At 38.0% G+C, this 27,925-nt stretch overlaps 2 protein-coding genes across 4 annotated transcripts; one reads left to right on the top strand and one right to left on the bottom strand.

Moving 5' to 3' along the window:
- The first annotated feature begins 1,407 nt into the window (after positions 1-1,407).
- NRB4 (mediator of RNA polymerase II transcription subunit 15a-like protein) lies at positions 1,408-27,781 on the top strand. Of its 3 annotated transcripts, none has more exons than XM_059601799.2 (11): positions 1,408-1,788; positions 6,449-6,560; positions 6,721-6,841; positions 7,376-8,764; positions 10,652-10,713; positions 16,610-16,684; positions 16,866-18,299; positions 18,461-18,805; positions 25,101-25,301; positions 25,388-25,476; positions 27,196-27,781. In XM_059601799.2, the coding sequence occupies exons 1-11, from the start codon at positions 1,625-1,627 to the stop codon at positions 27,431-27,433; spliced, it is 4,230 nt and encodes a 1,409-aa protein (XP_059457782.2). In that variant the 5' UTR covers positions 1,408-1,624; the 3' UTR covers positions 27,434-27,781. The 3 variants fall into 3 exon arrangements, with proteins under 3 accessions (XP_059457782.2, XP_059457781.2, XP_059457783.2); XM_059601798.2 differs by having other exon boundaries at positions 10,643-10,713; XM_059601800.2 differs by having other exon boundaries at positions 1,409-1,788; positions 10,643-10,713; positions 27,226-27,781.
- Positions 12,692-16,567, bottom strand: LOC148585046 (uncharacterized). The gene is made up of 2 exons (XM_088517224.1): positions 14,099-16,567; positions 12,692-12,872 (listed from the first exon to the last, which is right to left on the bottom strand). Exons 1-2 carry the CDS (start codon positions 15,244-15,246, stop codon positions 12,692-12,694), a joined length of 1,329 nt encoding a protein of 442 aa, XP_088373350.1. The 5' UTR covers positions 15,247-16,567.
- Positions 27,782-27,925: the final 144 nt, after the last annotated feature.

The following is a 27,925-nucleotide window of genomic DNA, read 5'->3' as shown; positions in this document are numbered from 1 at the left end:
GCCCGCATTGACAGACCTATAATATCATCCCATAGCATTTTCTTCTGGATATGGTTGAACTATGGGTTGGTTAGAGACCAAAATATTTGTGGGCTAGACTTGCGTAGATTATTGACCTCAAATCACAATTTTTTAAAAAACGCAATCCTAAACAATCAATTTTTTGCGATTTGGTTTAAAATTGCTCTATTTTGTCCATGAAATCGCAATACTAAATACACCCTAAGCTCTTCAAATAAAAATTAAATTTGAATGGTATAATTCATTTTTTCTAATTTGGAGAACCAGATTTAAAATGAATCAAACGTCAAACTCCTTACATTTTTCTCTATATTAGTTAAATATAGGAAAAAAAATGCAAAATTAATCTTTGTGGTCTACCTGATTTACAATTAGCTCATATGATATGAAAATGAACTCAAAAGTTCATAAGATATATCAAAAAAAAAAAAAACTCCTATAGTCAAATTTCGTCAACTAATTTAACATCATTGACTTAAATGTAACAAGTTTCACAATTTTCTTGACTTAAATATAACAAGTGTCATCATTTTCTTAGCTCTTTAACATTTCACGCTATGAAAATCTGTTACGAGTCGTCAATGAACCAAATTTGACGATAGAGACTAAATTATTTTTTTTGGCATTCCTGAGGAACTTTCAAATTCATTTTGATACCACGTGTAGTTAATTGCAAATCAAGTAAACCATACAGACTTATTTTGCATTTTTTCCTAAATATTATTTTTTAATTATTTCTTTATTCTTGGTATATGAGAGAGAACATTCTTAACCAAAGTTAAATTTAAATAGAATAGAGAGTTTTTTAAATGACATTTTTTATGAGTTCTTTTCAATTTTTAAAGAAAAGTAAAGTTTGAAAAGTTAAATAGGCATTCTTTAAGGAACTAAAACAAAAAAAAAAAAAACAAAAAAAAAAAAAAGCGCTTTAAGGGAGAAATGCTGAATTATTGCCAGAAATCCCAATTAATGGGAGAACTGAACTAAATTCGGACCATATTGATTAATTTAGTCCGAGTCTTCAGCATTAACCGTGTTTATCCATATTAATCAATACTCTTTATAAAATTTCTTATTAACTTTACCTATAAAAAAGAAGTATATTTATGCTTGTTAAATTTTTTGAGACGTTTTCTTGTTTTTGTTTTTAATTTGAAAATATATTTTAAAACAACATAATTATATTTTTTAATGTCTTTTGAGATAATTTTTTACTTTTTATTAAAAAAAGCGTTACAAGAATAAGATGAAAATTATTTTTGAGTAATGACAGAAATTATTTTATTATTTTTGATGCTTCGGCATTATAAAATTGCGTTTTTTTTTTTTTTTTTCCCTCTCTGTGCGGGCAAACAGACCCTACATGTAAAGTCCTCCCCCAATATATCCCACATATATTCCCTTCCCTTCCCAATTAAACTCTATCCGGAGCTACGATGCTACGATCACCCTCTCTCTCTCTCAAAATTTGGGTCCAGATTATGAAGAATCATAATCGGGGGTTCATAGCTATCCGCTTCTTTCTAGTTTGAGCGATTTGGATTTGAGTTTAACGGTGGTAAGAGCTATTCGCTTATAAGTTGATATTATTTGGAGAAATTCAATGGATACCAATAATTGGAGGCCCAATCCGAGTCAAGCCCCCGTTGGGGGAGGAGGAGGACCAGGAGCAGGAGGCACCGGAGGCGGAGGAGAACCCACCATGGACACCGGCGATTGGAGGAACCAATTGCCGCCCGATTCTCGTCAAAGAATTGTGAACAAAATGTGATTTCTCTCTCTCTCTCTCTCTCTCTCTCTCTCTCTCTCTCTCGCTTCTTAACGAATAAAATAAAATTATATTTTGCGCTTTCCTGATATATATACGGATTGTGTTTGATTTGAGAGTTTCGGTTTTATATATGATCAAAACTAGAAATAGTTTCTAATCTCTAGCTGTAAGGTTCCGTGTATGCCGCGTTATACAGTTACAAGTACAGTGATTGCGCTCTCGATGTTATTGGATATTGCTTGGTTTCTTGGTTTATGCTTGGTTTCTTGGTTTATAATTGCTTTATGCTTGGTTTCTTGTTTCTCGTGTTTTTTTTCGTTTGACCAACTTTTTACCTTCATCGTTTTGACTTCCTTTTGTGACTGAATTAAGATGTAATTATTTCTGTTAGGGTCAGTTTCCCTGGCTTGCCGGTTGGACTCGTCTCTCTCTAGTATGCTCGATAGAAGTGTGTTCTTGTAGTAGCTTTTTACAACATAAACAATGTTTTACTCCAATTTTTTTATTTTTTATTTTTAAAAAAGAGCAAAGGCATGTGGTAAGCTTGAGATTTGAGTTTTTGCAATATTAAATGGAGAAGAATTAAGTGGAAGCTTGGTTTTTTAATTTAGGCGTTGTTGGTTCTGGAGGAGCCAAAACACATGTAGGCTTTGTAATGTATGTGCATGTTTGATGTTTAACAAGCTATATTTGTATATGAACATTTAAACGGTAAAGTGGTGTTTTTTTTTTGTGGGATAAGTAATCGAGACATCATTAAAAGCGTAAGTCGCTTCATGTACACAAGAAGTATACAAAAAAAGCCATCGAACTAGTAGGGGTAAAAAGAATAAGAAAATCATGATAACTATCATAGTAGGAGAAACATAAGCATCTGTCTAAAGATACGAAGTGTTGAAAAATAAAGATTTAATCTCTTCCAAAGTCCTCTCGTGGTCCTCAAAACTTTTATCATTCCTTTCCCTCCATAGACACCACAAAAGGCATGAAGACACACCATCTTTCTTACAGTAGCACTCCGAGTGTTGCTGACGGTCCACCAACAAGAGTACAAATCAATTACTTGTCTAGGTATAACTCAAGACAATCCAAACCGACTGAAGAAAACATTCCAAATGGCACAAGCAACCTCACAATGAAGAAGAAGATGATCTATGGACTCCCTATCCCTTTTGCATATAAAAACCTATCAACCTCAATGACACGTTGCTTTTGGAGATTATCCATGGTAAGAATCTTTCCTAGGGCCGCTGACCACACAAAAAAGGCCACTCTCGACAGAAACTTAGTCCGCCAAACACTCTTCCAAGGAAAACGGAAGCCATCATTACAACCCATGACATTGTAGAAAGATTTAACATCATACCACCTTCTTTTGGAATGGACCCACCAGAACTTGTCTTCCCCTTCCTGTCTTTTTCTTGCTAAATACAGCACCTTGAAGAATGAAGCAAAGGCATCTACCTTTCAATCATGAGCTGCTCTAGCAAAGCTCACGTATCATTGAATAGCACCTCCAGAAAATTCCATGTGTACTGCAATATAAACATCCTTTGCGCTAGCCAAAAAAAAAAAAAAAAAAAAAAAAAAGGAAAGGCAATCATTAATGGTCATATCTCCACACCAAAGATCATACCATAATCTAACCTTGGAGCCATCTTCTACCTCAAATCCGGTATGACCACAAAACTTCCTCTAACCTCTATACGCCCTAACAGGCTCACTAAAACACCACCCTCCCCATGAGCTTCTATATTTAGAGTCCACAACCATTTCCCATCAAGCCTTTCTCTCAAACCCGTAGTGCCAAAGCCATTTACCTAAGAGATCATGATTGAACCTCAACAAGTTCCTAATCCCCAACCCTCTCTCAGAGATTGATGTACACACCTTTGGCCAACTCACCAAGTGATATTTAAACTTTTCACCTAGCCCACTCCATAAGAAATCATGTTGGAGCTTCTCAACATTGTTTGCAACACTTGTAGGGAGAGGAAATAGGGACATGAAGTACATAGGTGAGTTGGATAGGGTGCTCTTAATAAGGTTAATCCTACCACCCTTAGACAAATACTACACTTTTCAACTAGCCAACCAATGTTCTATCTTCTCAATAACACCGCCACATATATGTTCAGCCTTATAGGAAGCCCCCAACAGAAGACCAAGATACTTCAAGAGTAGGGACGCAACCCCACAACCCAAAATCCCAGCCCACCCAGTTGCATTATCAACATATCCCACAACAACCAATTCCGAATTGGCTAAGGTCGTCTTCAACCTGACACGACTTCAAATAATAAGAATAAAATTCGTTGGGGGAACTTATAGGAAGCCCCCAACGGAAGACCAAGATACTTCAAGGGCAGTGACGCAACCCCACAACCTAGAATCCCAGCCAACCCAGTTGCATTATCAACATATCCCACAAGAACCAATTCCGAATTGGCTAAGTTCGTCTTCAAACTCGACACGACTTCAAATAGTAAGAATAAAATTCGTAAATTGTGTAGATGATTTGGGTCGGCCGCACAGAAAAGTAAAGTATTGTTTACAAACAGAAGATGGGAGATATCAGTCCATGTCCCCATAGAAAAACCAGACAACAAACGTCCACTCACTATAGCTGAAATCATCTTACCCAACGCCTCCATCACTATGACTAACAGGAAAGGAGAAGACAAAGGATCCCTTTGCCTCAAGCCATAAGAGCTACTAAAGAAGCCTGTGAGAGAGCCATTCACCAAAACCGGGAACTGCACTAAGGAAATACAATGTGCTATCTATGAGCACTATTTCCCCTCAAAGCCGTATCTTCTCACCGTGTACAGCAAGAAATCCCAATTAACATGATCATAAGCTTTTTCTTAGTCATTTTACAAATATCCCCTGGTTCTCCAGATCTCAATATGTTATCAAGGCATTCATTGGCAATAAGAATAGGATCTAGAATCTACCTACCTCGGATGAATGCATTTTGTGACTTAGAAATAATCTTCTCCAGCATCATCTTAAGCTTGCTCGCAAGAGTCTTAGCTATCATCTTGTGGATGCTACCCACTAGATTGATCGGGCGAAAATCCTTGGAATCGAAGCCCCTAGAGTCTTTGAAATGAGGGCGAGGAACGGAGGATTAAGGCCTCTCTTGAACTTACCACTAGCATGGAACTCACAAAGACCTTCATGATGTCGTCGTTCAAAACAACCCAACAAACTTGGATGAACACCATAGAGTAACCATTAGGGCCTGGTGCCGTATCATCATTTATTGTTTTCACAATCTCCCGCACCTCCTTTTTCTCAAAATCTCTCTCTAACCATCTAGCCACAACCTCATCAATCGAATCTTAACAGTTTGGTAAACAACTTTTATAAAACTGGACACTCTGAACGTTGATCTCTGATCGGTTGGTAGAAATAGCACTATCAATCAACAAAGAGTCAATGGTGTTCCTTCTTCTATTAGAGTTAGCCATTGTGTGAAAAAACCTCATCAATAGAATCAAAGGAAAGACCATCCATGACATGCCTCCTACTTAACAGCTTGGTAAACAACTTCTATAAAACTGGACACTGTGCTCATTGATCTCTGATCGGTTGGTAGAACTAGTACTATCAATCAACAAAGAGTCAATGGTGTTCCTTCTTTTGTTAGAGTTAGCCATTGTGTGAAAAAATGCGTGCACTTGTCACATTCCCTAAGCCACAAGATCATAGATTTTTGCCTCATACTCACCACCTCCATGAGAGTGGATCTTTCTAAATTACTATCAATTTCTGCCTTCTTCATACTCTCTTCAACATCTAAAGCCCTCCATAAGGATCTCTTCCTCCATTCTACATTGCCAAAAACCTCCTCATGTGGAGCTATTCATGTGAAGTTATGTGGTATCATCTTAAAAGGGTAGGTAGTTGCTTAAGTTTTGGTCAAGATGATCATCACGCGAAGGAAAAAAAAAAAAAAAGAATACTCTTGGGGAGAAAATCCTTGGAAGTTTGTAAAAATGCATCTAAAAATATAAGAATGACAAATATGACTTTAATTTTAAAGTGGTAGATAACTATGTGAAAACAAGGTGTCTGGCATAGGAGTTTGGACAGCAATGGCTAATACTATATCAGAAATTAGAAACAAAAGAATTGGGAATAGAATTTGCTCAGGAACACTTGGGGGTCTATCATGTGAAAGCAAGGTGTACTGTCATGTGACTAATGATTGGAACACTGTAATCTCAAGTTATATTGGTCTTACTTACCCCCTCCCCCTCCCCCCCCCCCCCCCCCTCAAAAAAAAAAAATCTTGGTCTTCCTACAATGTAACTGAATATTAGCGGTGTAGGTTTTCTGGCCTTTGTGAATGATTTATATTTTCTTTGGGACTTCTAAACTGAAAAATAAAGTTTAGAGAACATATATCGGAGTTCCAACTTTGTGACTTCCAGATGGTGAAGCTTAAAAAGTCATGCTGCTGCTTCTATTTTGTTTCCCTGGAAAAAGTATATGTTTCTTGTTCTGTATTCATTTTAAATTTCATGAAATTGTATTTATAGCTTCTCTTGGCGTTTTTGTGGCTTAAGTCATGCACTGTCAGCATAGTTTACCAATTTGGATCCCTGTATGGCTGGTATTTATTAAGAGTACATCTTATGTTTATAGAATGGACACATTGAAGAGGCATCTTCCCGTTTCTGGCCAAGAGGGTTTACATGAACTCAAGAAAATAGCCATAAGGTTTGAGGAAAAGATTTATACTGCTGCCACAAGCCAGGTACTTCCATCATAATGCTCCCATAATTTTCATGATGTATATGTACATTCCCTTGCATGTGTACTTGTAGAATAGATAATATCATGATACTTCTTTTTCTCTTTTGCATCTTATAGTGCCATGAGATTTTAATTTTGTTTTTGTTGATCCCTCATTTCAGTCAGATTATCTACGAAAAATATCTCTGAAGATGCTTACAATGGAAACTAAGTCTCAGAATCCTATAGCCAGTTCTTTGCCATCCAATGCTGCTGGCACTAGCATTAACGCCCCAGATCCAGGTATATAGAGCATTGTGCATGATTTTACTTACATATTTAGTATCCATCCTGTTTCTCTCTCTAATTTCGTGCTTTTGACACTGGCAAATGGATATTTCCAAACATTCACACATTATATGCATACAAACATTACTTGCATAGGTACGTATATAGACATAAAATTGTACGTATACATAGTTATGTTTATGTGACTTTATCATTTTGAACAAGGATGCAATTCTTCTGAAAGGTCTAAAGATTGTCTTCCTTTTTTTTTTAAACATCCTGTAGTATTGCCAATATGAAGAGGGGGGGGATGATATTGGGGAGAAGGCAGATACTACATGGAGTTGAATATGTATGTGTAGCATTTGTTGGGTGGCTATACCGTTTAAACAGGTTATCAAAAAGAAATGAGTTGTTGAATTTGTGATACAAGGAATAAAGTTGCCTATGCATGTTCTCTGTTCATCCCCCCAACCCACCATTTTCCTTCAATTTTTTTCTCTAACTTGGTGTCTTTTTTTATTTTTTATTTTGTTTCACATTGAATAGGGTTGATGGGTATGCCATCCCAAGTTCACAACCAAGGGCAATCACTTCCTATCCAATTGTCGACTAGTCAGTCTCAAACACGCCAACAACTGTTATCCCAGAACATTCAGAATAGCATTGCCACTGCTGGAGTCCAAAGCAGTGCCAGTTTACCATCTGCACTCCCTCCTGTCTCTGGTTTAAACCAGACTCCTATGTCAAATGTTGTTGGCCAGAATACCAACGTGCAGAATATATCTGGTATTTCACAAAATTCAGGGGGGAATTCAATGGGGCAAGGGGTGCCTTCCAATATGTTTGCAAATAATCCGCGGCAAATGCAAGGAAGGCAACAAGTTGCTCCTTTGCAGCAACAACAGCCACAAAATTCACAGCAGTATGTTTACCAGCAGCAGCAGTTACAACAGCAGCTTTTAAAGCAGAAGCTCCAGCAGGGAAATATCCCACACTCACTCCTCCAATCTCACATCCAGCAACAACAACAACAGCAGCAGCAAAATCTATTACAACCCAATCAATTGCAATCTTCTCAACAATCAGTCATGCAAACATCATCCGTGATGCAATCGTCTCCTCTCTCTGGTCTTCAGCAGAATCAGCAGCCATCTATTCAACAAGCAACACAGTCCATGCTTCAGCAGCATTCTCAACTCAGGCAACAGCAACAGCAACAGCAACAGCAACAACAACAGCAACAACAACAACAGCAGCAACAACAACAGCCACAACAGGCTGCTGTTATTCATCAACAGCAAACATCGATGCAGCAGCTGCCAATATTGCCTCCACAACAGCAGCAGCAGCAGCAGCAGCAGCAGCAGCAGCTGATAGGGCAACAGTCAAATGCTACAAATATGCAACAGAACCAACTAATTGCACAACAGAACAGTGTTGGGGACATGCAACAGCAGCAACAGAGGCTGCTTGGCCAGCAGAATAATCTTCAAAACATGCAACAGCAGCAGCAGCAACAACAGTTAATGGCTCAGCAAAATAACCTCTCTAATATGCATCAGCAACAGCTGGGCTCTCAGAGTAATGTTTCTGGGTTACAGCAGCAGCAGCAACAGTTGCTTGGAACTCAGTCTGTTAACTCAAGTATGCAAACTACTCAGCACCCAGTACACATGCTACAACAGTCCAAGGTTCCAGTGCAGCAACAATCACAACAGAGTGCATCTAATCTGTTACCAACTCAAGGGCAGCTGTCACAATCACAGCCACAGCCACCACAGCAGCAACAGCAGCAATTGATGTCTCAGATTCAGTTGCAACAGCAGTCAAATCCATTACAAAGGCTTCAAGCATCAGGTTCCTTGCTTCAACCACAGAATGTAATTGATCAGCAAAAGCAGTTATATCAAAGAGCTCTTCCAGAGACATCATCAAGTATGTCATTGCGACTATGCAGTTTTCTTACCTGTTCCCAGAGCACTTTTTCTGTTTGGTGATTTTGTTATTTAGTTTATCATACATTCCTCTTGCAAGACTATCAGCCTGAAATTTTACACATTTCTTTTTGCTTCTCTCTCTATCTCTCTCTTTCCCCCTTTTTTTGCTGCCCTACTTTCCAACTGTGCCTGGTTTATATTTCAAAATGCATTGTGGTTGATCATGTTTTTGATGTAAATTTGCATTTGTTTAGTAGATTTGTGGTTCAAAATGGAACTTTTTGCTGTAAGTACTTATGTAATACCTGGAAGTTTTGGGAATGATTGAAGGATGCATTCATTTTATGCTACTCTAGAACTTTCTTGGTTCAAAATCCCACGTCTAGGTAAAAAAGACTTGGTGAAAATGTACTGCCCTCCGCCAGCACCACCTTAACCACCACTCTTTATGTATTTATATGTCCTGCTGCAAGTTTTGTTGTCAATGTCATTGTTATTGATCCCACCACAACCATCTCCATAGTCTTTGCCATGGGTGGGGTCTTCACTGCTACCACCACATCATGGTCGTTGCCACAGTAGTTACCACTTTCATCTCTGTACCCATGATCGCCTTTTGAGTTTTTGTTTCTCAAGCCACTGACAGCCCCTTAGTTACCCATGCCTTCGAAGTGAATGAATTCTGTAGTGGTTTAATCATCATATGTAAATCTGTAACACTGATAATTTACAGTTATTAATTTGAGATTTGATCCTTACCAAGAGAGAGAGAGAGAGAGAGAGAGAGAGAGAGAGAGATTTGATAATCTTTTCTTTTGGCAACCATTGCTTTCCTCATCAATTTCTTGTTTGCTTTGTATGGTAGGGGATTTATAATATTTATCAAGGATTTTTTTAATGAAAAGCATATGAGTGTATCAGAAATTGTCTTTTTCCTAACGGTTATATCAAAATTGGGTAATTGTTTAACTTTGGAACATATATATTTGATTCTTGTCATGCTGTCAATTTTCTGATTCTGGCTTGTTGACTGGCCAGCTTAGATTTATTGTTTCAAAATTTTCTCTAGGTCCAAGGGCATCCGGAAAGACTCAAAAAGGCACACTAGACCGGTTGTGTGTGTGTGTGTTTTTCCCTTTTTTAGGTGTTTTGGTAAAAGAATCAAAGAATAAATAAGCTAATTTCGCATATTAAAACTTTGCAATATACTATAGCAAGGTTAACCGATAGATTACTCCTATGTACTTGGGTTGCGCCTTTACACTTTTTTAATAATATCTCGATTAGTTAAAGAAAAAAAAGGTTTAACCAATAGATTGTGCTCATGGTCACTGATGGTGCCTCAACCCTCCTGAGGGCATAGCCCTCAAGTTGCCTTTACCTGCTTGGTTTTAGTTCACCTGGGTTGTGCTGAGACAAGCCAAATGAGAGGTCTAAATCCATCCTTATCCCAACCTGATTTCCTCATACATAAAAATGAGAGATCAAATTCCTATCCACAGTAGCCAATGAATGTTATATTGAACTCTAAGGTGAAAGCAAGCTATGGATAAGAAATTTTATGTTCAATGAGCGATGCACAGTGGATCAATTGAAACTAGATGAAGAGTCTTGATAATTTAGCGTGCAGAGAGTGTGTAAAGTAATTCACCTTTAATCCTGGGATGCCCTATTTTTACTTCACATGTTTACATAAGAGTTGTTATTTTATTTGGACATGATATTTCGGAATGAAGATTCTTTGATATCAAATGTATGTCTTATCAATTTCTTTTTCACTAGTCTAGTGTTGTCTTAGCTGGCCTTCTCTAAATTATTTCCCTTCTAAGTGGCTATTCATTCATGTGCTCATATTAACACATTGATATCTTTGTAGCGTCTCTAGATTCCACGGCTCAGACAGGACATGCAAATGGGGGCGATTGGCAAGAGGAGGTTTATCAAAAGGTAATATGAGATGACTTATGAAATTCACCTGTAGATTTTTGGAGGAAAAGTTTCTTGTGGGGATTGTTGGATTTGGGTCTAGGTGAATTTTGGGCTTAATTGCAATGTTATAGTTGCCGAACAACAGGACATAACAATTAATTTTTTTGATAAATAATTAATTCATTGAAAAGTGGAAATGGGCGCAATCCTAGTACATAGAATGTATAGAAAGAAAGGTCCCATTAAAGGACATAACAATTTTAAAACTATATAGATATGGAATATTGAATAGAGAACAAAACTTCCCATCTTTATAGTATTCGAAGAATTATCTTAGCTGTAGAGAATGTGAACTCTTTCTTTTTTTTCAAAGGAAAGATTTTTTTCAGAAAAAGGACATTGTTGAAGCTTATGGAATTTTTACCATCCTGAGAAAAGTGCTATTAATCATACTTTTAGAACAAAAGAAAATGAAGATAAAGAGTCAAAATACTCATTAATCTGATGCTATAATGGTGTATATGGTCTTGCATTAGTGAGGATAATAGTGCTGCACATATGAACATGGCACTGAAATTGGAATTCAGATGGTAGTCTGCGATGCTAATGACAATCAGCTAAACCATTCTTGTTAAGCTCCAATTAAAAAAACTATTTGAAAGTTGGACTGGTTTTGGTTTATGTGGACTATTCATAATTGTATTTTAGCTTTCTTAGTGAAGAATCTAATGCTAATTTTGGAAGAATGAGAGAGAGAGAGAGAGGATAATAGTGCTGCACATATGAACATGGCACTGAAATTGGAATTCAGATGGTAGTCTGCAATGCTAATGACAATCAGCTAAACCATTCTTGTTAAGCTCCAATAAAAAAAACTATTTGAAAGTTTGACTGGTTTTGGTTTATGTTGACTATTCATAATTGTATTTTAGCTTTCTTAGTGAAGAATCTAATGCTAATTTTGGAAGAATGAGAGAGAGAGAGAGAGAGAGAGAGAGAGATGATTTGTAGTTGGTACCTTTTGATTAGCAAAAGTAGGGTTTAGCTCTGAAAAGATCATAAAATATGAAAGATAGTGAAAGATCAGGTCTGTATTGGACTTGGAGGGACTTTCATGTCTAAAAGGACCTACCAGAATTAAAAAGAAAAGAAGAAGAAATGGATACGATGGAACTTTCTTGTTGATAAGGACCTATGTTCTATCAATCTAGAATGTATTTTTTTTTACTCATGAGACGATACATCTATTTATTTTTTTTTTAAGGGATGCAAGTTCATTAAAAGTGCAAAGAGCCACAACCCTAGTTCACAGAAAGTATGTAAGAGAACACCAAGTGTAGAAAACAAAAACAAAATTCCAAAAATTAGAAACAGACAAACTATTCCATACCACTCTTCATGTATGAGGATACAATATTCTTCAACTCTAACATCACTGTCTCATGATCTTCAAAGCTCCTTGTGTTTTGCTCTCTCCAAATATACGACATTAAACTCAAAGGAGCCAACTTCCACATTTTCAAAAGAGTATGGTGCCCAATTCTCTCATCCAATTCACTAACAACTCGCTCACCCTACGAGGCATACCCATGAAATAGATTTTTTTTTAGTTGTTGCCCTTTAATTATCTAGTGGTGCTTTAAACAATAGTGTTTTTTTAGGTCGTGTAATGGATTGATTGATTTCACTGCTTGCTCGTTTTGACAAAAAGTGCTTTTGGTGCATAGGAGAGAACACAATCAGAACAGAGGCCTAAGGATTGATATAAAAGTCCTTTTTTTTTTGATAAATAATGTATATTCATTTAAAGCACAGAGGGGCGCAACTCAAATACAAAGGAAGTATACAAGAGAACCCTTAACCATATAGAAAGAAGAACATAAATCTAAAAATTCAAAAAAAAGTATAAACAAGCAAAGTAGTTCATGCCACTTTCCATGTATACAGGGTAAGTAGCACCAACTTCTTCAAATCGAGCAAACCAGTTTCACGGTCATCAAAGCTTCGGGCATTCCACTCTCGCCAAAGACACCGCATCAAACACAAAGGGGCCATCCTCCATAGATGCAACGCAGTCCGGTTTCCCAACTGTCCCCTCCAACTTCCCAAACACTTGCTCACGTTGTGAGACATAACCCAAGCAACACCAAAAATCTGAAGAATCACACTCAACATCTCTGTTGCAACCTTACAACGAAGTAATAAGTGCTCAATGGACTCTCCATTATTCGTACACAGGCAGCACCACTCCAGTACAATAATATTCCTCTTACTTTTTGGGAGTACAATAACTCAACAAATATTTAGGTCCTAAGATTTGTATAGATTGGTAGAGCTAGGGGCAATTGCTCACCCTGGCACTTCAAAAAAAAAAAATATAAATAAAAAGGTCTTGTCCCTCTAATTCAAAATAATGTCTCTCCCTCTTAGATTAATTATTTTTCTTTTATTTAGTTGCCTCTTCAGAACACATAAAATTTATTACTTTATGGAAATCAAAGTGGTTCCCCCTCCCTCTCCCAATTCATAATAATGCTCCTCCTACTTGGGTCAACTACTTTTTGTTTTTGTATTCTATTTCCCCCTCTCCAAAAACACACACGTAAAATATTTAATCTCAGGGTATTTGTTTAGAATGTTAAAAAAAAAGGGTGGTATGGCTGTTTGGATGATGCCGCTAAACAAGGTGTCCAACTTTTTCGATTTGATTTCTTATTTCTTTTTGAAAGAAATTGTCTCTACAAAATTGCAACATTTTTTTACAATTTTCTCTTTATGCAGATTTTAATGCTTGGGAATGAAAACTAGGATAAAAAGTACAAAAGCCTTGACGTAGCGGAAGACTAAGGTAACTAATCAAAGAGCAGCGTCTTTGATTCTGCAAGGAGAAGCGTCTTCGTCTTCTACCCAAAAGATAAAACAAGCCCGCAGGCTAAGAAAAAATAAAACTCCGCAGAGTATTTGAGAGAGAATTCTCTGATTTGATTATAATTCAATTGATTGAGTTTTACATAATAGGCAAGCCTATTTATAGAAGAGAAATACTTGTAGAGAAAGTAAACCTACTTCTAGTAGAGAAAGTAAACCTACTTCTAGTAGAGAAAGTAAATCTAATCCTAGTAGAGAAAGTAAATCTAATCCTAGTAGGAAAGTAAACATAATCCTATAGTAGTAGTAAACCTAATCCTAATAAGGAAAGGAAATAAAGTCCTAATAAAATAAAATAAAATCTTAATATAAAATTGACAATCAGCGGGAATCGTGGCAATCTTTCCTTTTGTACTTCCATTGTTTGAGAATAGCTAAAATTCTGATCAAGCGGCGCTGCTCCAATATTATTTTTGATATTTTCTTTATTTTCGTTTTTACCGAAAATAAAGATAAATATCGTCCTACATCAGACACTCCCACTTGAAAAAAACTCGTCCTCGAGTTTTCTTTGGGACATGGCACATGTGGCTCCTCTGAAGAAAAGTACTTGGAGAAATCTATATAGATAGAATCAAGACATGATTTTTCCTTTTCGTCTACTTCCACCAAAATTCCTCCAACGATTTCTTCTTGGGTATCATCTTCAACTTCATTGTTTTCTTCAAAAGAATCGTCAATTTTTGTGATGATCGTGATGAGTTGCACCTGTGGTGTAGGTTGCATCTGTGGTAGAGGAAGTTGCACTTGTGGTGGAGAAGGTTGCATCTGTGGTGGAGGAGGTTGTAACTGTGGTAGAGGAAGTTGCACTTGTGGTGGAGGAGGCGGTAGCTGTTCCTCCATTGATGTAGTCGTTGGAATCAATGATGGTGGCTGCACATATGTTTTCTCTGATGGCAACTCCACTTCTTCAACCAACTTAACATCTTCCACAACTTCTTCACCATAATTAAAATTCTCTTCATAGGCGAAGGGCCTATTTGGAGAGTTATGAAGATGATTATGGACATGACGAAAGTGGCTTACGTCATCCTCACGGAATCGGTCAACATACAGATATTGAACGGGTTCCCTTCGGATCCCATAGTCATCTGGTGGTAGGAACCGGGCATTGAGTAACCGCTTCATCTTAGGCCAAGATGTCACGGGTCTTTTTCCTTCCCTGGATCGAGAGAGCTTCAACCATTCCCACCAAGCGGATGCTCCACCTTTGAGCTTATAAGCCACCAACTTCACCTTCTTTTCTTCCGGAATACACATGTACTCAAAGAATCTTTCTACCTCCATTATCCAGTTAAGGTAATCGTCAATGTGAAGATAACCATCGAATGAAGGGAGATCGTTATTCATCCGGTACTCCCGAGTGTCTCTATGATTCCAATGGGCACGCATCTGCCTGCGTTCAAACGACTCCCACAATTGGCGCACCTCCTGTTGCATCATCTGCGCTGTCTGCTTAAGCTCTTGGAATTCGGTTCTCCAAGGAGCCTCTGATCGCTTGATGTATCGCTGGTAGTCGGATCTCGAAACAACATCCCTCTCACGAACGGCGTCGTTATAGAAGTTGTTGTTGTAGTATAAGTTGGCCATCGAATCCGGATAATGCCGGCTCGGATACCCCATGAATTTGGCTTTCGAAAGAGCCCCTCCCCTACAAGCGGCGTTGTTGGAGAAGTTTGTCACCGTTGCGCTGATTGGCCATGATCAGGATAAAGCCTGCTCTGATACCAACTGACGTAGCGGAAGACTAAGGTAACTAATCAAAGAGCAGCGTCTTTGATTCTGCAAGGAGAAGCGTCTTCGTCTTCTACCCAAAAGATAAAACAAGCCCGCAGGCTAAGAAAAAATAAAACTCCGCAGAGTATTTGAGAGAGAATTCTCTGATTTGATTATAATTCAATTGATTGAGTTTTACATAATAGGCAAGCCTATTTATAGAAGAGAAATACTTGTAGAGAAAGTAAACCTACTTCTAGTAGAGAAAGTAAACCTACTTCTAGTAGAGAAAGTAAATCTAATCCTAGTAGAGAAAGTAAATCTAATCCTAGTAGGAAAGTAAACATAATCCTATAGTAGTAGTAAACCTAATCCTAATAAGGAAAGGAAATAAAGTCCTAATAAAATAAAATAAAATCTTAATATAAAATTGACAATCAGCGGGAATCGTGGCAATCTTTCCTTTTGTACTTCCATTGTTTGAGAATAGCTAAAATTCTGATCAAGCGGCGCTGCTCCAATATTATTTTTGATATTTTCTTTATTTTCGTTTTTACCGAAAATAAAGATAAATATCGTCCTACATCAAGCCTAGATACTGTAATAATTTTATAAAGAAATCAAAAGGCACACATAGAACTTCTTGAAAGTTTTCAGATATGTTGTCAAACATTTGTATGGGCTTATTTTCTCAATTTACTCTTAATTAATCAAATTATCTTTCTAAATTTTTATATTTGGATTGTTCTTTTAAGTTAATAAGTTGATGAATATATAGACATTTCAAAGAGGAAAGAATTGAAAAATAGATTCTTGAAGATGACAACTTGATCTACTTTAGTAAGGTTTTCCTATCAAGTTGGTCTGGTGGTGTGCCTATTCAAGAAAGATGTGGGTGCTTCAGCATAAAAGAAATGGACAACCAGGGATTCTTGTTTGTGCATGAGTGTGAACCGTGTATTTTGCATGGCATTATACATGATGTTAAAGAAAAAGATGATTTTTGTAGTTTGGCTGAATGCGGTTTGGGTTTGATTAATGTTGGCATGGTGTCTCAAGAAATCAAGAGAGGACTGTGTTTGTGGATGATGTATGGATGTTGCTGTATCTGAATATACCTTGTAAACTCCTAATGGCGGCTTGATATTTATGTATACAACTAATGTCTAGTGATATATTATCCACAATTGTGTAGATGTAGCAAATTTCCTATATGGAACCTGAAGAAATGAAGAGTTTGATAATCTATGTTGCTAATATTATATTGCAGATCAAAGCCATGAAGGAGCTGTACTTACCTGAAATAAATGAAATGTACCAGAAAATTGCTACTAAATTGCAGCAGGTATTTTAAACTTCAAACGTTTCCTTGTGCAATTCATTGACTGAGTTTACTCATTAGTCAGCTTTTCAATCATACTTATGGTGATAGTGGCCTCCACCATAACTATTGATAAGTTTCTAACTTGATCTTTGTCCATTACCTGTGTTCTTGTTCTTATTATGTTTGTTATTGGTTTCTCCAGCATGATTCTCTTCTACAACAACCAAAGTCAGATCAGCTTGACAAGTTGAAAATATTTAGGACCATGTTGGAGCGTATTATAACATTCTTACAGGTTTCTAAAAATAACATATTACCCAATTTCAAGGAGAAGTTGGGGTCTTATGAGAAGCAGATATTGAATTTTATAAACACAAATAGGCCAAGGAAGCCTGTTTCTTCACTGCAGCCAGGACAGCTTCCCCCACCACATATGCACTCTATGCAGCAGCCACAATCTCAAATTACTCAAATGCAGTCTCATGAAAATCAAATGAACCCTCAGTTGCAATCAATGAACTTACAAGGTTCAGTAGCAACCTTGCAGCAGAACAATGTGACAAACTTGCAGCATAATTCTCTGTCATCTTTGTCTGGGGTTTCAACAGCACAGCAAAACATGATAAACTCACTGCAGCCTGGGTCCAATTTGGACTCAGGACAAGGAAATGGACTGAGCTCATTGCAGCAGGTGGCTATGGGATCTCTACAACAAAATCCGGTGAATGCTGCCCAACAGGCAAATGTCAACACCTTGTCATCACAGAGTGTGCTACAGCCAAATATTAATCCTCTTCCATCAAATTCCAATATGCTTCAACAACAGCAGCTGAAACAACAGCAGGAACAGCAAATGCTGCATTCTCAACAATTCAAGCAAATGCAACAGCGCCAGATGCATCAGCAATTTTTGCAGAAGCAGCAGATAATGCAACACCAGCAGCAACAACAGCAGCAGCAGCAACAACAGCAGCAGCAGCAGCAACAACAGCAGCAGCAGCAACAGCAGCAACAGTTGCACCAACAGCCAAAGCAGCAGCTGTCTGCACAGTTGCAGACACACCAAATGCCACAAATTCATCAAATCAATGATGTAAATGAAATGAAAATGAGACAGGGGTTGGGTGTTAAGACTGGGGTCTTTCAGCAACATCTACAAGCAAACCAGCGCTCTGCTTATTCCCATCAACAGTTAAAACAAGGAGCTTCATTTCCTATTTCTTCACCCCAACTCCTTCAGGCGGCGTCCCCACAGATGCCGCAGCACTCTTCTCCACAGGTTGACCAGCAAAATGCATCATCTCTCACAAAAGCTGGAACACCGCTGCAATCTGTGAACTCTCCTTTTGTAGTCCCATCTCCTTCAACTCCTTTGGCGCCTTCTCCTATGCCTGGGGATTCTGAGAAACCTATTGCTGGTGTTTCCCCGCTCTCAAATGTTGGAAATATTGGACATCAACAGACAAGTGGTGTGGCAGCACCAGCCCCATCACTTGCCATTGGAACTCCTGGGATATCAGCTTCACCTTTGCTTGCTGAGTTTACTGGTCCAGACGGCAATCATGGTAACGTTTTGACGAACGGTCCTCCAAAGTCAAGCATTACAGAGCAGCCTCTTGATCGTTTAATTAAAGCGGTCAGTTGAATTTATTTTATTTTTTTGTCACACCATGATCGTTGTGGTTCTTAATGATTTTTCATACAAAACAGGAAAAAACTTCATATGGCTCTTTCTTTTATCTTTTTGGTTCCTTTCATCTTGGTTGTAAATAATACAATTGTAATTGTAATTTTCAGGTAAAATCAATGTCACCTAAAGCATTGAGTGCCTCTGTCAGTGACATTGGTTCAGTTGTGAGCATGATTGATAGAATAGCAGGGTCAGCTCCAGGTAATGGATCCAGGGCTGCTGTTGGTGAGGATTTGGTTGCCATGACGAAATGTCGCCTCCAAGCAAGAAATTTCATCACACAAGATGGAACCAATGGGACAAGGAAAATGAGGCGCTACACAAGTGCTATGCCCCTAAATGTCGTTTCCTCAGCTGGCAGTATGAATGATAGTTTCAAGCAGGTGATGGGTTCAGAGACATCTGACTTGGAGTCAACTGCGACTTCTAGTATCAAGAGGCCTAGGATTGAGGTATAAATCTCTGCTTTTGGTATCTACTTCAAGATGAATGATAGTTGTTGACTATAGTTTTACAAAGGTGTTTTTGAGGTGCACCTCAGGTGGAGAATCACACACGTAGGTGTAGAAAATTTGGTAGGAGTCCATACTTACACTTTTGGCATGCCTCGATCGCATAAACACAATAATGGATGAGACATATACCTCCTTGAAGCAATATATATATAACATAAATTTATATGTACACTTGTGGAGGGTAAGGTAGCTTGTTTTACACTTGCACCTTTAAAACTATGAAAATGATAAATGCTGACTAGGTAAGGTTGTGTATTTAAAAATCTACAACTTTGATGGTTGTTTAGAGGCCCTCTATGAAGATATTAATGGTTAGTTACGCTCCGTGTATTGCATTTATACTATTTGTTTGTAACAACTTCATGGACCAACATATCTGGTGCTTACCCTTATATTATTTTCAATTTCACATAAATAATTATTGATTGTTCCCCTACTATCCCACATGTTTAATGTTAACACAATTGCCCAACCTATTGTTTGAACAACTTTCACACAATGTTCTAGACAATATAGAAAGGGTTATCCAAGTTGTTTAAAATCAAGCTCAGTTCTAATACAAGTTTTTATTTTTTTAACAATTGAGTCAAGCTCAAGCTCTGCTTTGAGGCTTTACCCATAAATAAGTGAAATACAAACATTCTAATATGTTCATGTAAAGAGGCTCCACTTATACACATTATAGGTATAGGCTTGAATTTGGCAATTTTAGTTCACGCCTTTTGTTTTAGAGATAATTGTGAGCTGAAATAGTGTTAATACATGCCAAGGAAGCAAAAAGAAGTTTGACCTTGAAACGGCCTCTTTTGGAGGAAATCTACCATAACCTATCTTCACACCCTTGTCTCACTCAGGCAGAATGTGACACCTAGAAAAAAGAGGCAAAAACATCCACCTCCCAATCATGAGCCTTTTACTGATTAGAACCACCTAGCACCTCCAAATGAGCCGCAATTGAGGTGTCCTTCGCACAAGCAATACTAAATAAATCAGGGAAAGCTATCTTAAGAGCCGTATCTCCACACCACAAATCATGCCAGAAGCAAACCCTAGTCCCGTCCCCCACCTCAAAACGCGTAAAGCCTTTGAAAGTGTCCCAACCTTTCCTAATATTCTTCTATAACCCCACCCCAAAAGTACCTCCAGGCTCCATAGAACACCACCCTCCCCATAAACTTCCAAACTTCACATCCACCACAACCATTTCCCTAGCAGGGCGCGATTGAACACCATTAAGTTTCTAATACCCAACCCGCCTTCCTATATCGGAGTGCAAACCTTCGACCACTTTACCAAGTGGTATTTGAACTCTTCGCCTAGCCCACTTCATAAGAAATTACGCTGTAACTTTTCAATGCGCTTAGCAATGCTAATCGGAATAGGAAAAAGAGACAAATAATAAGTAGGCAAGTTAACGAGAGTGCTCTTGATAAGCGTGACCCTGCCACCCTTCGATAAATACAACGTTTTCCAACCAGCCAACCAACGTTATAAGGGGCCCCCAATAGCATACCAAGGTACTTTACTGGCGGTGAGGCAACCTCACACCCTAGAATAACGGCTAACATGCCCACTTGCTCCACATTCCCCACTGGAATTAACACTGACTTAGCCAAGTTAACCTTCAGACCGGAGGCAGCTTCAAATAGTAAAAAAAGACTCCGCAAATAGCATACTTGGGCTGGCATAGCATTGCAAAAAGTGAAAGTATCATCAGCAAACAGAAGGTGGGAGAATGTAGTATTACTGACCTTGAAGCCTTGTAGCAGCCCGCCATTAACCGCCGCCGAAATCATCCTGCTCAAAGCTTCCATCATAAAAACAAACAACATAAGAGACAGGGGGTCCCCCTGTCTTAATTTCCTAGAACTGCTAAAAAAGCCATTAGGAAAACCATTGACCAGAATTGAGAATCGCACCGAAGAAATGTAATGTTCTATCCAAGAGCACCAAATCCCCCCAAAACCACACCTCCTTAGCATATATAACAAGAAATCCCAATTCACATGGTCATAAGCTTTTTCCAGATCCATTTTGCAAATAATCCCTGGCTCCCCAGATCTCAACCGACTATTAAGGCATTCATTAGAAATCAAGAAAGGATCTAAAACCTACCTACCCTTAATAAAAGCACTTTGCGACTGAGATATAATCTTATCCAGAACTACCTTCAATCTATTTGCTAAAACCTTGGCTATGATTTTGTAGATACCTCCCACAAGGCTAATTGGCTGGAAGTCTTTGAGATTGATAGCACTAGGAATCTTCGGAATAAGCGAAATGAAAGAAGCATTAAGGCTCTTCTCGAACAACCCTCTTGCATGAAACACACTAAACACCTTCATAATATCCCTCCTCACAACCTCCTAGCAAGTTTGGAAGAAAGCCATTGAAAACCCATCGGGGCTCGGTGCCTTATAGCCATTCATCTTGAACACTACCTTTCTGACCTCATCCTCTTCAAAGTGTCTCTCCAACCAACTAGCCTCATCCTCCGATATGGAATCAAAGGAAATACCATCTACCATAGGCCTCCAACGGCATTGCTCAGTAAAAAGTTTTTTATAGAACTCAACTATGTGCTGATTAATCTCGGTCGGGTTTGAAGAGGGATTGTCTCCAATCATAAGAGTATCTATAGAGTTGTGTCTTCTATTAGAGTTGGCTATGGAGTGAAAGAATTTAGTACACTTATCACCTTCCTTCAACCACATCACCCTAGATTTCTGCCTCCAACTCACCTCTTCCATAAGGGTGCAATTCTCTAACTCGTGAACCACCTCCGCATCCAAGGCCCTACTTTCTTCGTTCACATCTAACACCTGGAGCTCTTCAAGAAGCAACCTCTTATTCCTACCAATGTTGCCAAACACCTCCTCATTCCATGTCTTCAAATTCATCTTCAAAGCCTTGAGCTTGCAAGCAAGAACAAAGCTTGGCGTACCGTGGAACACATAAGAGTCCCACCATTGTTTCACTAGGGCCACAAACCCCTCTGCTTTCAACTACATATTTTCGAATTTGAATGGTTTTTTCCCCTTTGACACATCCCCCAACTCAAGAATGATTGGGAAATCATCAAAGCAAAGGCGAGAAAGCCTCTTTTGTCTAACCCCTGGAAGCTAGGCCTCCAAAGCTGGGAAAACAAGAAACCGATCAATCCTTGACCACAGAGGGGGATCGTTAGATAGCGACCAAGTAAACGAGCCCCCAACCAAGGGGAGATCCATTAGCCCTTGTTCAGAAATAAAGCCAGAAAATTCCATCATTGCCGAATCTAGATGAGCTCTCCCTGATCTTTCGCTAGGGAACCGAGTGACATTAAAATCACCCCCAATACACCATGGTATGTCCCACCAACTTATAACACCAGCCAACTCCTCCCAAAGGAGCCTTCTATTCCTGAAAGACACCGCTAGGGTGTAAGCCCCCATACAAACATCGACCTTCCCCCCACCCTGTTATCCCACATAATCAAGATACCACCCGAAGCCCCTCTAGAATCCATACAGCACCAATTCACGACTCCGCCCCCATAAACTACGGACAATATTGCAAGACACCCTGAAATTTGGTTTCTTGAAGACAAACAATATCTACCTTTCAGTCTCTAAGCATATTACTCACCCTCAAACGTTTATCCCTCTTGTTCAACGCTCTCACATTCCAAGATAGAATGCTTAGCTTCATAAGGCTACTACATGACCCCTCCCCTTTCTATTACCACGGCTAGAGCTCATACTTCTAGCATCATAATTCACCAAGCACTCCAAGTTCCTAACCTCCCTCTTGCCCTTGGTGCCGTTGCTTGGATTGGTAACCATCGCGTTATTCCTTCGTTCCTCTTCTAAAAAAGTCAATAGAGCTAACAATTGCAGCTTATGACCCGTATACGAAATCCCCACAATCGGATAAATCTCATTAGCACATTGTATAAACTTGATAACAACACTCCTGCAGTCCTTGAGGTTTGACACCCTCTCTATAGCTTATCCTATAAGGATTCATCTTATTGCGAGTGGTAAATAATTATTGATATTTTTTTGAAAAAGACCACATCAATTCCTTAATATTGTTATTTGTTTGATTTTGTGTTGTTTTCTTGTTTTCATGTTTTAAATAAAGATGCAATTAATTCCATTGATTTTGGGCTTAAAGCACGCTTTGAGAAGACCTAAAAGATATGATTAAGCTTAACCAATCATAATAGAGGACTTAAATAATGTGGTTAAGTTTAATCAAATCAAGGAAATGATTAAATCAGAATTTCTTTAATTGGAGTCAAAATTGGATTGGATTCAATTGCATCTTTATTTAAAACCTGAAAAAAAAAAATTAAAAAGTTTTAAATTTTTTTTTAAAAATAAACAAATAACAATGCTAAGGAATTAACATATGCGAGTTAAGGGGCTTGACTGTGCAACATTCGGTGCTTATTGGTTAACACTTGATAATATGACTTCACTTCAAACTTGTGCCTTTTGGAAGGGCTCCAACATATTCTATCCACATCTCCTTGCCCTACTCTAAGGGAATACAACATCTCAAAGAAAGAGAAGACCACATCCACCTCCCAATCTTGTAAGAAGCACCCAATGGCCAAACCCAAGTACTTTAGTGGCAAAGATGATACTCTACAACTAAGAATACGGACCAACACTTCTACATTTCCCACATCACCAACAGGAACTATCTCTGATTTTGCCACATTGCAAATGTCATTGTACAGAATTGGCCTCATAAAAAATCAAAGTATTATCAGCAAACAGTAAATTAGACACTAATAGCTCTCCATTATTCCTTGACCCTATCGAAGAGTCCAACTTAAGTCCCCAACTCAACGCCTTCATAATCACCACAAACAATAGCGGTGATAACGGATCACCCTCCTCTCAATCCACGAGCGTTACAAAAGAATCCAGATAGTGAATCGTTATTCCCACAACTAAATTAGTAATAATACCAAAATATGATCATTGGTCTTTAGAGTCCCCACATTTGGATTCTTTCTTCCATGATAAATATTTTATTATTATTCAATTTCAAATGGTTTTTATTACAATTGCCAAATTCTACTGATCTAATTGGTTGCTAACCATATTAACATTAAACCCAGGTTTGCTTTTTCTTCAAGGGAATGGTATATTTGTTTCTTTCTTTTTTATTTTTTCCTTTTCTTTTTTAAAACAATATCTGCTAATTACAAATTGAACCTCAAACGTTTTTATATGGAACAATCTTGATTTAAACTAAGTTTAGATGGTTTAATTAAAATGATCATTTTGTTAAGTTGGTAACTGCTTGTGTTCTATTTTCTACAAAAAATTTGTCCTGATTTGACATAAGAAAGGGGAGAAAAGAGAGAAAATAGTGGAAATAGGAGAGTCTACACATGCAGATGCATTCTAAAATTAATGCCCAAAGTGAATGGTTGAACTCATAAAGATTGTAGTTTTTGGCACAGGAAGTCAATTGACAACTAGTTGTATTTCACCCACTTCACTTGTGCATGTTGTTTTAGGAAATTCCAAGAAGCTACGAGGAAACCTTTTAAATAGATAAAAATTAAAAAAAAAATAAAATAAAATAAAAGAGTTTTTATATCTGATGGAGGGTGAATTTATGCTTCTGAAAGAAATCACAGTATCGATGGTGCAAAGATGTTTGGAACTTCTTGAACATTAATACTATCAATTTGGGTACTCAAAATAGTGAAGCTTTGGTTAACAAATGCATACTGGGAGTTCAGGTGCGGATTTCTAGCTCATAAATCTGATATTAAATGCTTTCTTAATAAAATGAGGTGACCAATTAAGCTTGAAAGTGTACACCTTTCCTTACCACTAGACTTAATGCATAACCATGAGAGAGAAGAGGGGGGTCGTTATACTGCAGGGTCTCCTTAAATAGGTATTTAAGGATACTAGTTTCGTTCAACAGGATTTTGGTTGTGAACTTGCAAAATGAATCTGTTTATCATAAAGAGATTTGTTGTTCCTGAACTATGCTAATTTGTGTGGCAATCATGTCCTACCTCAGATTTGCTGGTGTAAGTGATATTTTGTTGTAACCTTTATCTTTCTCAGTCAAATTCTTTCTTATCCTTGAAAACAAAAAATAGAGATAAAAGAAAACCGATTCCCCCATCTTGGCACTTTTAATTTTTGTTAGAATGTCAGAATCCCCACATCAGCTTCTGCAGTATAAATAAATCACGTGGCACCTGTTGCAGGTTAATCATGCCCTTTTGGAAGAAATAAGGGAGATAAATCAAGGACTTATAGACACAGTTGTTGATATCAGTGATGAAGACGTCGACCCAACTGCTGCTGCGGCTGCTGCTGAAGGGGGTGAAGGAACCATTGTCAAGTGCTCTTTCAGTGCTGTGGCTCTGAGTCCAAACTTGAAATCGCAGTACGCTTCTGCACAAATGGTAGGCGTTCAGACCTTCTAACATGAAGTAAATTTTTGTCTAATAAATGTCTTCTCAGAATTTATATGCACTTCACTCCTATGCAGTCACCGATCCAGCCATTAAGATTGCTTGTTCCCTCAAATTATCCAAATTGCTCCCCAATACTCTTAGACAAGTTTCCAGTTGAAGTCAGGTGATGGAACTGTGCACTATGCCTTTCTTTTATATGCTGTTTTGGTTCAATAAAGTTAAGATTTGAAGATTATTTCTTGGGTCTAACTGAAGAGATTTAATAACTTCTTTTGCAATCCTTATGACAAAATTAACATTAATGAATTAGAGCCTCTATTTGATATGGAAGCTTCTGAAAAGCTTTCTGGAAAACTTCATTTAAATTGTGGCAGGATATCCATACTCTGTTATTGAATTTTTTTTCTTTAATAGGATGTAGTCAAAGAATTCTTCAGTTTGTTAATAATTTGAGGATGATGACATATGCCAATAGTTTCAAACTGGCACTTGATGTCAATCTGTTCGAGGGGTTGTTTTGCACGTCACCTAGTCATGTGACCTGGAGCAAATTTTCAATAAATGACTTATTTTAGATATTTATGGTAATGCAGCAGTTTATACTAAGCTAGAAATGGCTAACATTAGTTGTACTACTGTAGAAACTCATAGCAATACTTCTGCTATGGCTTATTGGCTGTGTTCCTGGGCAAGATTCCTTTTATTGATACTTAAAGGTACTCCTAAAATCAATAATCATGTATAACTTAGGATTCCATCAGTCAAATCATCTGGTTTGCAATCTTTTGGCTTGGATTAACTGGATTTACCATGTCTTCCCAGTCTACTTCCAATTGAACTCCAAATTGTACATGCCAAAGAGGCTAGGTGACCAGTTCACTAATTCAGACGTCTGCTATGGGCTAGTTCTGGTTATACAGATATTTCAATCTCTTGGTTTTTATGCACACTAGGGATTTTTTCTTTATAGGTTTTTTTGGGAAATTATGCGTAATCACTTAATATACCACCCAATTTGTAATGTTCCCCCAATCGTTCAATCTGGATAGTGTACCCTACCAATCTATAATTGGGGTTGCAATCTCCTTCTGTTAAGTCAGATGCCAAGCGCATCATGTGACCCTCCTCCCTAGAAGAACCCCAACCTCCTTGAATGAGAAGAAGAAGAATAACTGGTCAAAGTGACCATTATGCCCCCATGGAATTTATAAAAATGCAACTATACCCTTAACTTTTAACTATACCCTTAAGGGATCTGCTATGACCCATGGCCCTTTTTTCGGGTTTTTTTTTTCTCTCTCTGAATTTTCCCTTCTTTTTTTTGGTATTTATAAATGTCTTAGATGTCTTTAAAAATAATAATAATAATATCTTATGAAGGGTATTTTTTTCACTTTGAATCACATGAAATGTTCATTATACCCCTCCATTAGGATCTAATAGAAAATCCTAATGACAGTGGGACATTGCAACCCCACCACCCAACACCCCCCCCAATATGCAGATTGGTAGGGTAGGTTAAACAAATTGAAAGATTGGGGAACATTGCAAATAGAGTAGTAGATTGAGAGGAATAAGTGTAGTTTCCGCTAGGTTTCTCTTCCACTATTTTCCTTACAGCCACCTTAGCAGCCAAATGGTAATGGTGTAAACCCCAAGCTGTTTGATAATATGGATACTATGTGTTGAATGGAAAAGCGCATTCTAACAAAATGGCTCATGAAATAAGTCAACTTTTTTTCTCAATCTGATCATTTTATTATGTATTCTGAGTCCTCATGTTAAATGTGTACTTATCCTCAAAGTTGGTGTGAAAATATCTGCCATTCGTAGTACCAACAAAGGATATTTGATTTTAGGAAATCCTTTACATCTTATTTAGAAAATTGGGTCTGATATTCTGCCTCGACAGTAAGGAGTATGAAGATCTTTCAGTAAAGGCAAAGTCGAGGTTCAGCATATCTCTACGAAGCCTTTCGCAACCGATGTCGCTTGGCCAAATAGCAAGGACTTGGGATGTTTGTGCCCGAGCAGTTATTTCTGAGCATGCACAGCAGAGTGGCGGAGGTAGTTTCAGCTCAAAATATGGGACTTGGGAGGACTGCTTGAGCGCGGCATGATCATCTTTGCCAACCCACACAAAGTTGTTATTGCAAAAGTTAGTTCTGACTGAAGAATTTGCTACAGCTGCTTCTGCTTCTGCCATGATGACTGGGTAGACAGTTTTTGGAAATAAGAATCTCATGTTAGCTGGCCTGGTTGTCAAGGGACGACAAGTTCCTGGATGTAGCATAGAATAATTTATGTTTTTGTAACGAAGTAAATTAGTGGGTGAAAAATGTCGCATTAGTCAATTGTTTTACCAAGTGTTCTTGCGTTGTAACCACGTAGTAGTCTGTTATTTATGTCAGTTGCAAGAAAATGTCACTTTTGCTTGACTGATTATACAATATAATTTTGTATTTTGCTGGATTGTTTTGTGGGAAATGCAAATCACGGGGAATGTGTAGTTTAGGCAACAAGGTGCGTTTGCGCCTGTACATCTCTCTCTCTTTTTCTCATCTTTTTTTAAGTTTAGACGACAAACTGAAGTGGGATGTCATGGGAAGCTC

This window comes from Corylus avellana, chromosome 6, assembly GCF_965113065.1.
Source record: "Corylus avellana chromosome 6, dhCorAvel1.hap1.2, whole genome shotgun sequence".
In the NCBI taxonomy this organism is placed as follows: domain Eukaryota; kingdom Viridiplantae; phylum Streptophyta; class Magnoliopsida; order Fagales; family Betulaceae; genus Corylus; species Corylus avellana.
This window is presented reverse-complemented; position numbering and strand designations above follow the sequence as displayed.